Source organism: Notamacropus eugenii, chromosome 6 (genome assembly GCF_028372415.1).
Source record: "Notamacropus eugenii isolate mMacEug1 chromosome 6, mMacEug1.pri_v2, whole genome shotgun sequence".
Classification (NCBI taxonomy): domain Eukaryota; kingdom Metazoa; phylum Chordata; class Mammalia; order Diprotodontia; family Macropodidae; genus Notamacropus; species Notamacropus eugenii.
The window spans coordinates 41,054,022-41,068,378 of NC_092877.1; the positions used below are offsets into that span (position 1 = coordinate 41,054,022).

The 14,357-nt window shown below is 46.1% G+C and overlaps 1 protein-coding gene across 1 annotated transcript in view; it reads left to right on the forward strand.

The window, feature by feature from the left end:
* Positions 1-14,357, forward strand: part of OTOG (otogelin) — a 111,965-nt gene that overhangs the window by 66,648 nt on the left and 30,960 nt on the right. Inside the window, exons 35-40 of the mRNA XM_072621406.1 lie at positions 1,199-1,477; positions 8,400-8,517; positions 8,748-8,827; positions 9,389-11,343; positions 12,245-12,413; positions 13,204-13,349. Of these exons, the coding sequence (XP_072477507.1) occupies positions 1,199-1,477; positions 8,400-8,517; positions 8,748-8,827; positions 9,389-11,343; positions 12,245-12,413; positions 13,204-13,349 (2,747 nt within the window). The remainder of the gene's footprint in view (positions 1-1,198; positions 1,478-8,399; positions 8,518-8,747; positions 8,828-9,388; positions 11,344-12,244; positions 12,414-13,203; positions 13,350-14,357) is intronic.

Consider the following 14,357-nt stretch of genomic DNA (forward strand, 5'->3'; position numbering starts at 1 on the left):
TAAGGATTCTTTGAGTGATAATAGATATGATGAAGAGACTAGGACTAGGTCTAGTCCTGACCCTGGTGCCAATGTATTATGACACCTAGGTAACAATGATGATGGCTAGCATTCATAGAAAATAAACTTTAAGCCTAACAAAGTGCTTTACAAACGTTATCTCACTGGAACTTCACAACAACTCTGGATTGTTGTTGTTCATTCATTCAGTCACGTCCAGCCTTTTGTGACCCCATGGCCCACACATCAGACACTTCTATCATCCACTATCTCCTGATAACCCTGGGTAGCAGGTACTATTATCACACCCATTTTACAGATGAAAACTTTGAGGCAGATAGTAGTTAACTTACCTAGGCTCAAATAGCTAGTAAGTGTTTGAGACAGTATTTGAAGTCAGATCTTCCTGATTTTAGGTCCAAAGCTGTAACCATGGCACCATCATTTTAATATCTTCCTGCCTCAGTCTCCTCTGTAAAGTGAGATGGTTAAACTAAATTATCTTTAAGGGTCCCTGCCCATCCTAACATTATGTGATTTTATAGGGAGTATGCTAAGGGCACTTTAGAATTTAGAAGTTACAGGAAGGCAGGTTTTAGCCCAACATAAGGACAAGCTTTCTAACCATTAGAATGATCCCAAAAGTGCAATAGGAGGTAATGAATTCCCCGCCACTGGAAGTCTTTAAATGTAGACCAGATGACCATTTGTCAGAAATTACTGCTGACTTAGACCAGGTGTCTTCTGAATTTCCTTCCCAATGTACAATCCCAGTACTTTAGGACTGTAGATTATCTGGGGTCACGGAAGATAAAGAAAGCAGAGAAGCTGAAATCCAATGAATTGTCAAGCTTTGTTTTATCTATTAATTTCTACATCCTCTCCACGGTTCTAATTATATATAGTTCCTTTTTATTTTCCCTTCCCCTCACCCTTGGGTGAAGGGAGGTACCAACGAGCAAATGAAAAGCAAGCATGAAATGAAGAAGAAAGAGAAGCAAAGGGCTAGTTAACGCAAAAGTCAAGTCATTGATTCCTGGATAATAGAGTTAGTTGGTTGACCATGCCTTCATGGCTAAGGATTTTCCCTGACATTGTGGTCAAGCCTTTGTTGTCCCTGGCCTAGGCAGGGTCTAACAGCCTCAGTACCCTCCTCTCCTACCCATTCTGAAGCCCTGAGGGGTATGGTTATTTGTAGACTCTGACTTCGTGTCCTTCGAGTCCGCTGACAGACCCAATTATTTCCTCCATGTGACCACCAATGGGTCTCTGTCCCTGGCCAAGTGGGAGCGAAGTGAAGGCTTCCAGAACCGAGCCACATTCATCATTCACCGCAGCACATGGCTCCCTGGCTATGATGCTCTGGAGTCCTTCAGTGAGCCTGGCTCCTTCATCAGCCTCTCTGGCCCAGTGCCCATCCTGCAGAGGTACCAGCACACAGAGCAGTTTCGGCTTGCCACCCTGCTCAAACTCACAGGTAAGAGTCATGTCACCGAATTCAGTCAATATCAGTGAAGCCTCTCCTTAAGGCCCTATTTTTAGTGTCGGGGATTTGCAGGGAGATGGTATATGGTCCCCTGCTCTTAAGTAGCTTACAATTTAATGAGGGAAAGGACAAGTACACAAAATAATTATGATATGAGGAGGAGTGTGAAGTGTGAAGGAGAAATACAGAGAAAAGGCTATTAGACATTTATGGAGAGAGAGAGAGAGAGAGAGAGAGAGAGAGAGAGAGAGAGAGAGAGACAGAGACAGAGACAGAGACAGAGAGACAGAGAGAGAGAGACAGAGAGAGACAGAGACAGAGAGACAGAGAGAGACAGAGAGACAGAGACAGAGACAGAGAGACAGAGAGAGACAGAGACAGAGACACAGAGACAGAGACAGAGAGAGAGAAACAGAGAGACACACAGAGAGGGACACACAGAGAGACACAGAGAGGAGAGACAGAGACAAAGGCAGAAAGAGACAGAATCAGAGATGGGAACACAGAGAGCTACAAAGATACAGAGATAGGTAAGTAGATACATAAATGAATTGATGGATGGGTGAATAGAATATTTATAAAATACATACTGTGTCAGGCACTGTGTTAAGTGCATGAGGTACTAATACAGACAAACAAGATAATCTCTATCCTCAAAGAATTTATGTTCTAATAGAAGAGGACAACTCTAGGGCAGTGCTCTATAGTGTGGGTGGGGAGAACCCCCACTGAGACATGATGACAATACAGTGGGGAAATAACCTGGAAGCCTGGATACTAGCAAGATGGGGGAAAGCTCACCCATAAGGTATGGGAGACTCAGGGATGAAGTCCAAGGTCCTGAGGGGAGAGGTGAGGATTGTGAAAAGAGCAGATGGAGAGAGATGGGAAGTGTCATGGTGGCTTGGGTCCTAGCAAGATGAGGCAAAATCTCATCTTTCAGCAAGGGGAGGGGAAGGGTCATGGAAGATTTCAGGAGGAGTTGGCATCTGGGTTAGGTTGTGAAAGAAGGAAGAGAGATGTTAGCAGCTGGAGATGAGGAAGTTCTCTTCTAAGTGTGGGAGACTGTGTAAGCAAAGGAATGGAGGTGGGAGAAGACAAGAGAAGAACAAGGAAGAAACAGTCCAGTTTGGTTAAAGGGAAGGACTATGAAGGAATGCTCTATAAACAGATTGGAGCGATGATTTGGTTGTCCTTAAATGCCAGGATTTGGAGTTTATTCTTCAGGAGATCAGAGACCCCTGAAGGTTTTGGAGGCCAGGAGTGATTTAATTATAACTGTACTTTAAGATCACTTGGGTAGGGATATGGATGATTGATTGGGGAAAGGGAGAGACTGGAGACAGGAAGACTGCTTAGAACTACAATACTAGGGGTGGGGAACCTTTTATTAAGGGGATTTTTTTCTGTGAAATTTGGATTCAGTCAAAGGACCACACTTGAGGACCTTGAGGGCCACATATAGCCTCAAGGTCACAGATTACCCACCCCTGGAAAAGAGAGGAGAGCTTAAGGTATGATAAAGAGTTTGTCTATGCTAGCAGAAGCCTCCTGGCCCCTTTACCTTGGTGAATGGGAGGGAGGTGATGTGATCATTGGCCTTAGTGCTTGATGGTTTGAGTCTCTTGTTTGGTTAAGTAGGAGATAAAGGGGCTCAGCTTGAACTTTGGGGTGCATTTGCACAGAAAGACATGACCTGTGGATACAACTACAATTTCTAAAAATAAAGCAGCCTCTGGGGGAGGTGATGGGACACAGGGCTATGTCAGGTTGGGTTTCTTGCTGACGGGTGCACATGCCAGACCTATTAACTCAGAAAGTTCCATTTAGAAGCCACAGCAAAACAGGATCTGGGAGAGATCCTCACACCCACCCCCCACTCCTGGGGTATCTCTAAGCTGCTCCCTTTCTTTCTCCCTTCCCCATGGCCTCCTACCTCATAACCACTGCCACCTAGAAGGAAAGTTTACTAATCAGTCCTTTTGTCCATACCCCTACTTCCTGCTGCCTGAGGTTTTCTGTCTGCTTAAAGACCTTTAGTGAAAGGAAGGTTGTTCCACTCATTAGCTATTTATTATCTGTCCTGAGCAAAGTGCTCTTCTAGGTACTGATGGAAATAAAAAGTTTAGATAAGTCCCTACTCTCATGGAGTTTACAGTCTGCCAATATTCACGTGTTATTGTTAACTGATATACAACCTTATATGATAAGTGCTTTGTTTTTGATATTGTTGAGTTATATCAGTTGTATCTGACTCTTCATGACTCCATTTGGGATTTTCTTGGCAAAGATACAGGAGTGGTTTGCCATTTCCTTCTTCAGTTCATTTTACAGATGAGGAAACTGAGGCACACAAGGTTAAGTCACATCAGTAAAATGTCTGAGGCTGGATTTGAATTCTGATTCTCCTGACTCCAGGACTAGCACTCTAGCCATTACTCCGTCTGGCTGCCCTGATAAGCATTTTAGAAAGGTAAAAAACAAAGTACTAAATGAGATCTTGGCCAGATAATGTCTGGAGGGTTGGGTTCATGAGACATCCACTGGAGGTCATCCAGGATGGGGAAGGACTTTGAGGTCATGACGTGAGGTCAGTTGAAGATTCAGGGTCAATCAATTGAGAGAAATGAATCAAGCATTGACCAGTTGAAGGCACTAGAGGGGTTTAGACTGAGGAAGAGAAGAATTAGTGGGGGATGGGATAACTGTCTTGATGTATTTGAAGTTTCACCCTATAGAAGTTCTCGTCTTCCTGAGGACTAGAGGTCCCTGTTTTCTGTAGACACTGTTCATATCCTGGAAGAAATTGGAGAAACTCTGCCAAATTTGTGCTCTGTTTCTAGACCCACTGAATATCCTTTGTCCCCCTGTTAGCAGGAATTACAAGTCATAGGATTATAGGATTTAGAGCTAGTAGGGGACTGAGAGGTCATTTACTCCAACCTCCTTTTATAAGTAAAGAAATTGAGGACCATTGAAGTCCCCAAAGAGCTGGGATTTGGAAACAACTTCTCTGATCCAAATTCAGTGCTTTCCCCACATATCATACTGTTCTTTTCCACCTCCTAACACTTGAGTTGTCATTTCTGTACGTGCATATTCCATAGTTTTCGCTGCTAAGGATGTTTCTTTTTCCTTGTGAAGCTTTTCCCTAGAAGAATCATCCCCAAACTCACCTTTGTATATAGCTTTAAGATGTCCACAGCACTTTTCCTTCATAATTATTCTGAGGCAGGTATAATACATGCATTCATATTTCCATTTTATTTATTTTTTTCTTTTTTCTTTACGTTTATTTATTTAACTTTTAACATTCATTTCCACAAAATTTTGGGTTCCAAATTTTCTCCCCATTTGTCCCCTCCCCCCACCCCAAAACACCAAGCATTCTAATTGCCCCTATCACCAATCTGCCCTCTCTTCTATCATCCCTCCCTTCCCATGTCCCTATCTTCTCTTTTGTCCTGTAGGGCCAGATAACTTTCTATAGCCCATTACCTGTATTTCTTATTTCCTAGTAGCAAGAACAGTACTCGACAGTTGTTCCTAAAACTTTGAGTTCCAACTTCTCTTCCTCCCTCCCACCCCACCCCTTCCCTTTGGAAGGCAAGCAATTCAATATAGGCCGTATCTGTGTAGTTTTGCAAATGACTTCCATAATGGTCATGTTGTATAAGACTAACTATATTTCCCTCCATCCTATCCTGCCCCCCATTGCTTTTATTCTCTCTTTTGATCCTGTCCCTCCCCAAGAGTGTTGACCTCAAATTGCTCCCTCCTCCCCATGCCCTCCCTTCCATCACCCCCACCACCCTGCTTATCCCCTTATCCCCCACTTTCCTGTATTGTAAGATAGGTTTTCATACCAAAATGAGTGTGCATTTTTTTCCTTCCTTTAGTGGAATGTGATGAGAGTAAACTTCATGTTTTTCTCTCACCTCCCCTCTTTTTCCCTCCACTAAAAAGTCTTTTGCTTGCCTCTTTTATGAGAGATAATTTGCCCCATTCCATTTCTCCCTTTCTCCTCCCAATATATTTCTCTCTCACCACTTAATTTCATTTTTTTATGATATGATCCCATCCTCTTCAATTCACTCTGTGCACTCTGTCTCTATGTGTGTGTGCATGTGCGTGTGTGTGTGTGATCCCACCCAGTACCCAGATACTGAAAAGTTTCAAGAGTTACAAATATTGTCTTTCCATGTGGGAATGTAAACAGTTCAACTTTAGTAAGTCCCTTATGACTTCTCTTTGCTGTTTACCTTTTCATGCTTCTCTTCATTCTTGTGTTTGAAAGTCCAATTTTCTTTCCAGCTCTGGTCTTTTCATCAAGAATGCTTGAAAGTCCTCTATTTCATTGAAAGACCATTTTTTCCCCTGAAGTATTATACTCAGCTTTGCTGGGTAGGTGATTCTTGGTTTTAGTCCTAGTTCCTTTGACTTCTGGAATATCATATTCCATGCCCTTCGATCCCTTAATGTAGAAGCTGCCAGATCCTGCGTTATCTTGATTGTATTTCCACAATACTTGAATTGTTTCTTTCTAGCTGCTTGCAATATTTTCTCCTTGACCTGGGAACTCTGGCATTTGGCCACAATGTTCCTAGGAGTTTCTCTTTTTGGATCTCTTTCAGGCAGTGATCGGTGGATTCCTTGAATACTTATTTTGCCCTCTGGTTCTAGAATCTCAGGGCAGTTTTCCTTGATAATTTCATGAAAGATGATGTCTAGGCTCTTTTTTTGATCATGGCTTTCAGGTAGTCCCATAATTTTTAAATTGTCTCTCCTGGATCTATTTTCCAGGTCAGTTGTTTTTGCAATGAGATATTTCACATTAGCTTCCATATTTTCATTCTTTTGGTTTTGTTTTGTGATTTCTTGGTTTCTCATAAAGTCATTAGCCTCCATCTGTGCCATTCTAATTTTGAAAGAACTGTTTTCTTCAGTGAGCTTTTGAACCTCCTTTTCCATTTGGCTAATTCTGCTTTTGAAAGCATTCTTCTCCTCATTGGCTTTTTGAACCTCTTTTGCCAATTGAATTAGCCTATTTTTCAAGGTGTTATTTTCTTCAGCATTTTTTTGAGTCTCCTTTGGCAAGGTGTTGACCTGCTTTTCGTGCTTTTCTTGCATCTCTCTCATTTCTCTTACCAGTTTTCCTCCACCTCTCTAACTTGATTTTCAAACTCCTTTTTGAGCTCTTCCATGGCCTGAGCCCATTGAATATTTCTTTTGGATGTTTGGGATACAGAAGCCTTGACTTCTGTGTCTTTCCCTGATGGTAAGCCTTGTTCTTCCTCATCAGAAAGGATGGGAGGAGATATCTTTTCACCAAGAAAGTAACCTTTTATAGTCTTATTTTTTTTTTCTCCTTTTCTGGGCATTTTCCCAGCCAGTGACTTGACTTCTGAGTGTCCTCTCCACACCCACTTGGCCTCCAGATCCACCCAGCCAGTGCTTGGGGTCTGAGATTCAAATGCTGCTTCCCAGCCTCAGGGATTTCGGTGGGGGTGGGGCTGCTATTCAGTGTGAGATTAAGTTCAGGTGCTCGGGTGGGGGCAAGGCCACCACACGGGGCTCAGTTCCCTCAGGGGCCTACGTGGAGACCCTCATCAATGGCTCCGAGCTCCTGCCTGCCTTGGGAGGCCCTGTCCACTGCTGCCTCCACTGCTACCTCCCGAGGGGGCCCGAGCCACAGAGACACCCTGCTCCCCTCTCGGTGAGCCGAAAAGACCCTCTCACTGACCCTTGGTGTCTGTGGGTGGAGGGACACGCACAGCCACTGGAGACCCCATCCCGGAAGCCTGCTTGGATCTGCTCCTCTTGGTGCAGTGCCGCCGAGGCAGGGCTGGGCTCTGCTCTGGGTCTGGTGCACAACGGACCCTTGGTGTTGGTTTTTCAGGTCTCTCTGGAACAGAAAACCCCTCCACTCCGTTGCCCTGTGGCCTCTGCTGCTCCAGAACCTGTTGGGAGTTCTTCCTTACAGGAATTTTATGGGCTGTGGGTTAGGAGCTAGCATATGTGTATCTTTCTACTCTACCATCTTGGCTCCCCAACCCCCCCATATTTCCATTTTATAGATGAGAGTTGCTGAGTTCAGAGTAATTAACTGACATTGAAAGTCACATTGCTAGTAAGTGGCAGAGTTCCCAAGACCAGTGCCCAGGTTTCCTGACTCCAAATTCATCAATCTTTCTGCTTTCCCTCACTCACTGATCTCAGCTTATTGGTAGTGCCGCCTAGTGTTCCAGGTTTCCTGATGCCGCCACATATAAAAAATAAAAACAAGTACCAAAAACTCCTCTAACCCAAGGAGTAAAGGCTATCAGATGGTTGTAAAGTTTTTTTTCCTGTCACAGTAGAGCTCTATTCCATTACCCTATGCCACTAGGATGGTGGTGATCCCTTACATGCGCAAAGACCATCCAGGGGAAGTGGTCTGGGTTCCTCTTTCTTCCTGGGGCCGTTTTTCTCCATCTTCATACTTGCCTGGAGTTTATAGCCAGGCAGATGTTGTGTGTGTCGAATTGCCAGCTGTTTTATGTAAGATTTTAATGAGGGTACAGGATAGAAAAGGGACTGAGTCCTGACCAAGGAGTGTAGACTTGGTCAGTAGATCACTGTGAAGCTTTCTGATGCCCCTATATAAAGGGTCAAGCATTGACAGACATTTATTGAATATATAATATGATGTAGTCATATTCTATGTCCTGAGGATGCAAAAAAAAAATCCTCGTTAAGGAGCCTATATTGCTTCTAGATTTTGGAATGTTTCATGTATATGAGTCTGGGCTCTCCAACCAGATTGGGCCCTTGAAAACAGGATTTGCAACTCTGCCTCCCCAGTGGCACCTTGCCCAGGGCTCTGCATAGGGTGGGTGTGTGATAGGTTTGTGAGCATGATTCATTTTCCCAGATACCAGGTCTCCAGGCACTGCCTACCCCGCCTGTGAGTGGCGCTATGATGCCTGCACCAGCCCTTGCTTCCAAACCTGCCGGGATCCTCAAGGAGCCAGCTGCCAGGAGGTCCCCAGGTGAGAATCTTTCACTAGGGCACAGGAATGACCCAGCTGGGGGAAGGCAGCATAGATGTCTTTGTGTGTGCCTACAGGTACCTGAATGTGCACATTCATGTGCCTGTCTGGAGACATGAATGTTGTACATACAAGCACGCAGGAATTGGTTGGGTTGTGAAAAAAATGGAGTTGGGACTGAGTTGGGGAATAAGCCTGCATGGAATACGATGTCTCCATTATTTCTGCAGGGTCGAAGGCTGTGTCCCTGTTTGTCTCTTCCCCATGGTCCTGGATGAAGTCACCCAGAAATGTGTCTACTTGGAGGACTGTACGTGGCCAGGTTTCCTGTCAATCTCACATGCTCTATAGATTTCTTGGTGCCCTGTGTGATGAGTGATGGGCACAGGTCACTCTGGGCTCACAGGGCATAAGTCTCATCTCCTAAGAGTAGACTTGGAGATTTTAGGATCCTCCTCTATCCCCAAGAAAGGTCTGGAAAGTCCTCAGGAAAAGAGAGAAAGGCCAGGGTAATGGGCCATAATGCCTCAGGCAGGCCCGTGAGCCAGAGGCTTAAAGCCTCAAAATAAGCCCTACCATCCTGAGGTAGCCACTCAATTGCCAGGAGCCTGAGTCTGAGTCTGCACCTTGCCCTCAGACTACAGAGGGCAGAAGAGGCACAGCCCTACCCTTGGGGAGACCCTAGTTGAAGAGGCAACATCGGCCATGTCCTGGGAGAGCTCCCAATCCTAGGAAAAAGAGACTAGCTTGACCCGTCATAGAAACACAGCCAACCAAATGTGGATTCTGCAGGGATTGATGGCTTCCAGCTTGTGCTGATAAGATAATGGACCCATGGATCCCTACCTGAGCCTCTCTCCTTGTATTTTAGGTATTGAGTCTGCAACTGCTATGCCCAGCATGAGGACCCCAGCTCCTGACCAAGACCTGATCTCCCCAGAGGAATCTCAAACACCTGAGATGTCCCCAGCCATGGCTGGACCTAGGGCACCTACCAGCATATCAGCTCTTACCATGGCTACCTTCTCATTGGCCCATGTATCAGCCAGGGACACAGTTGTTGCCCTCACTACAACTTCAAGCTTGCAGGTAGCAACCAAGGAAGGGGCAGAATCAAGATTTGGGTCTACATTGGAAGGTACCAGCCAACGTTCCTCAAAGTGGCCCACAATAGCAGACCTCTCTACAGTGGTCCCAGCTGATGTGCAGCTGCCCTCTCGCTCTCCTGTCACGCCGCCAACTCCAAAAACCAGCTCCTCCTCCATCTTCCCACCCAGGATGCCAGCGCTCAGTGTGGGGACAGCCCCCACAAAAACAACTCAAGCAAAAATGACCTTCCCTGGAAGCCTAAATACTACAAAGTTCCTGATGCTCCCCACAATTCCCGGCTTTCATCTAATATCCAAAGCTGTGACTGTTCCTACGCCAAGTCCCTCACCAGTAAGGACAACGCAGTTTCAAGCAGTGGCAAGACCCTCCCTCAGTATGGCTGTCTCTGAGAGACCCCCTTCCACGCCTGTAACCACTGAGATCTCACCAGTGGGGCTCCCTCCCTCCGCAGGGCTCCAGGAACCATTGCTGATGACTCTGACAACAGGGGAAGGTAATAGGACGGAAACCCCTAGAGTCCCCTTGGCTGAGGACATGACAAGTTCCAGCAGCTCTCCTCCATCTGTTGGTAAGACCTCTGTGGGGCAGATCCATGTCAGAACCTCTGTGAGCACAGGGCCAGAAGTGGCACAAGCCACAGGACAAGCTGAGACTGGCCACACCACAGCAACAACCCTTTCAACTTCCCCAATCAGGGGCCAGTTTTCCACTACCCTCATCATCCATTCACCACTGGGTGCAGTTCTCTCAGTGACAGAAGCTACCAGTTCCATGACCCCAATCTCTGTGACTCTGGTCACCTCTGCCCTCTCTGCATCAAGGTCACCTACTACACACTCACCAGCTCCCATACCCTTTCTGGTTTCTGAATCAACTGTGCCATCCCTGCTGTCAGATACCAGCATGCCTCTGGCCGAGGCAGGGATACCATTGGGCACCCAGGACATCAGCCATCTATTATCAACTTCATCCCACCCTCCTCCATGGACCTTTGTCTCTAGTCATCCTGCCCAGAAAGGAGCTGGACTTTCCACTCTGTCCCCAGGGAAGGACACACAGTTGTCTGTCCCCTTAGCCACCTCCCTGTCCCCTCTGACCTTCCACTCTACGCTTCCTCCGACCTCCATGGTCTTGACTCAAGTTCACACAACCAGACAAGATGTACCCCTGACTATGGTCACTGCTTTACAAGGGCTGACCACTCCTCTTTTGCAGTCAGAAGTCACACCATCAAGCTCAACCCATGAGATGCTTGTGCAAAGAGCATCAGGAGCACCAGGCAAGAGCACCACTGAAAAGGGGGCTATCCTATCCAAACAAGTGCCTCTCCCTACAACAGAATATAGCACGTCCTCTCAGGGTGTCACAGGGCTGCCTGCTGCCCCTCAATCCCCAGAGACTCCAAGGACTAAGGCCAAGGGTTCTGGTGCCACATCCATGCCACATTTGTCCACATCCTTCCCCCTTGGTCCTCTAGTTAGCAATGTGACGGGAATATCTTCATCATCACCAACCAGTGTGGCTTCATACTTTTCGGTTTCTATGGGCCAGACTAGGGCCCCCGGGATGACCCTAGGGCTTCGGCCTCCCGAGGAATCTGCTGATGAAGACACAACAGGACAGCCTGGGCGATCAGCCCCAGCTGGAGGTGTCTCAGTGCTACCTACCTCAGTCGTGATGTCAATGACAGAATCTTTTACATTCCCAACATGTGTTGTGAGTAATTACTCATGGTTTTCTGGCTGCCTGTGTAGTGACTATCCCTTCAATCCCTCCCACATCTACAAAGCCTTCCCCTCCACCCTGAGCTCTGGACCCTGCCTTCAGTGTCGATGTGTGGCTAGTGACCAGCTCCTCCCTGACACTGGTTTTTAGACAGAGGAGAAATTGAGTTGATTTGATTTCTTTCTTTTGGGGTCATGGCTTGAATCTTTCAGGCCGACTGGTTTGACTGAGCTAAAACTGACATTCCTCACTTCTGTCCAGGCTCTGTGGCCTGGGCTTTCACCATCATGTCTGGCATGCAGGGCATTTTCCTGGGCACAATGCCACTTGGACATAGAAACAGTGCCCTCATTTGACCTTGTTCCACTCTGTTCTGAGCTCCTTAGGTCAGAGCATTACGTGTGAAACCACATGAGTGTCTGTCTGCCTCTGTGCCCACTATAGAATCCTCCTCCATGACCCCTAAGAACCTGTTCCTCCTGATACATGCCAACAGACTACAGATCTCTTACATTCTCTGATCCCGGTGCAGGACCTAACTCCCCTCTTTTTTTTTCTTTTCTTTTGTATTTGAATACCCAGTACTTAACCCAATATTTGGCATATAAAAACATTTACTAAATGCTTTTTCATCCATTCATTCATTTTTGATTCTTCCAGAGTGTGAATGAAGCACAATTCACCTGGTGATAAATTATATGTGCCTGCCCCCTGCCAGCTCAGACCCTAAGCCTGATTAAGGGTTATTACTGGGGGAGCTGGGACAAGGTGGGAGCAGCCTGCAGGATGCAGCTCCTTTCTTGATCTTCCACACCCCCAGATACCTGGATAAGGATTCTCTCTACTCTGGCAAGAGAATGACACCCTCTATCTCTCTTCGCATCTATCCTAGCCTGTCATCGAAAGTGAGTGTGTCAGATATATCTGTGTAGAGGGAGAGTTGATCCGAGTTAACCAGACCCAGCAGTGCCCATACAGTGCCTCACCCCCGCCTTGTGGGGTTCTAGGATTTGCTGTGCGTGCCAATGGAGACCGATGCTGCTCCCGCTGGGAATGTGCCTGTGAGTAGCCATGGTGGCCTGATGCTAAGGTCATACTCACTTGGTTATGGTTAAGGAGTGAGGGGAGCAAAGGAGCTTTGGTAGCAGAGACACTCCCTCATCTTGAGGGATCTCATGCCCATGAGGATTCCTGTCCTGAGTATGACAGACCCAACCTGTATGAGAGCAGAGAGGTGACCTATGCCCCTGGAACTGCTCCTCATTCCTAGACTATAGGATGATAAAGTCAATGAATTAGAACTAGAAGTGTCAGAACTATCTAGTCAAGCATCTTCATTTTACAGATGAAGAAACTAAGGCCCGGGGTGGCTTGCTCCAAGGTCATATAGCCAGTAAGCATCAGGAGCAAGATTTGAATCTACCTGCATTAGGTCAGAGTCAACACTCTTTCTATTCTGTCTCCCCTTAAAAAACAATTGATGTTTTGCTCCACTTGGGACAAAGGAAAGGAAAGGGAAGGAGAGAAAAGGAGAAGGGGGGAAGAGGAGAGGAGAGGAAAGCCCAGCCAGTGTCTTCAGTATGGGATCTGGAGGTTGGGGAGCTGGTTCCTTCACATATCATACAGATGTGAAGAAGTGAGGACCCAAGGAGATCTCCTTATCCAGCAGTCAGCTGACTGAATGAAGCTGGGTCTGCAGGCTTTAAAAAAGCCAAGCTTTGGCCATGTGAAGATTTCTATTAAAATGGCTCAGCCTTTCTCCTGGTATATCTAGAAAGGGAATGCAGACTTTCTTTTCCAGGGTAGGTCAGTACTGTCTCTAAACAGATTCTCTCTTTTGTCTGCATGTAGGTCGATGTTCCATTTTTCCTGACTTGAGCTTGGTGACCTTTGATGGGAGCTATGTGGCTCTGTTTAAAGAGGCCTCCTATATTGTCAGCCAGCGCCCAGAGGAGATGGTCACTGTCCTTGTCCTTGACTGCAAAAGTGCAAATCTGGTAATTGCTCCTTGCCCCCACTGCCATTAGCGTACCCAAGGAACTGTGGCTGAATTGGGAGAGTGAAAGAGTGTGAAATGTGCCCAAATGGCCAATCCAGTGTTGTGTTCACAGCTTAGCTCTCTAATGAACTTTCCTCGTGACCCTTGGCCAATCATTCCATTCTCTGAACCTCAGTTTCCTTATTTGCAAAATGATTATCATTTTTTCCCTAAATCTGCCTTTCTTCCAAGCTCCCCTATTTTATTGAAGGCAGCAGCCCCTTTCCAATCACCCAGACTTAAAACTTAAGAGCTGTCTTCCATTCTTCCCTTTTCCTTTTCTCTTCATATTCAGTTAGTTGCCAAGTCTTATCATGTCTGCCTCCATATCTCCCACATCCATCCATCCCCTTCTGCATACTCACAAAGCTACCACCCCCAGTTCAGGTCACCATCACCTCTCTCATGGACTATTGTGGCAACCTCCCTTGTCTCCTTTTTCTCCTCTCTTCAGTCTACATAGCTGCCAATTAATATTCCTAAGACATAAATCTAATCACACCACTGTCATACACAAGACACTTGAGGGGTTTCCTGTTGCTTCTAAAAAAAAGCAAAGCAAAAAACTAGACATCACCTGACAGTTAAACTTTATCTACCTTTCCAGACTTATTTCACATTGCTTACCTTTACAAACTTCATGCTCCAGCCTAAGTGGTCTACTTGCTCTTCCTTGAATCTGACATTCTATTTACCACCTCTGTGACTTTGCACAAACTAGCCCTTATTTCTGGAATGCTTGCCCTCCTCATTTCTGTTGCCTAGAATCCCGAGATTACTTTAAGGATTAGCTCAGGATCCACTGATTTCCTCAAAGTCTTCTCTTGGTTCTCAATCGTTAGGATTGTCCTCTGCTTCTGGTGAGACTGTATTTCCTTCTCTGGGTGCATGGTGTTTCCACCTCTCCCTGTGGAATTTAAGTTCCTTAAAGGATTCATTTTTGTTTTTATATCTCCAGTACTTCGAA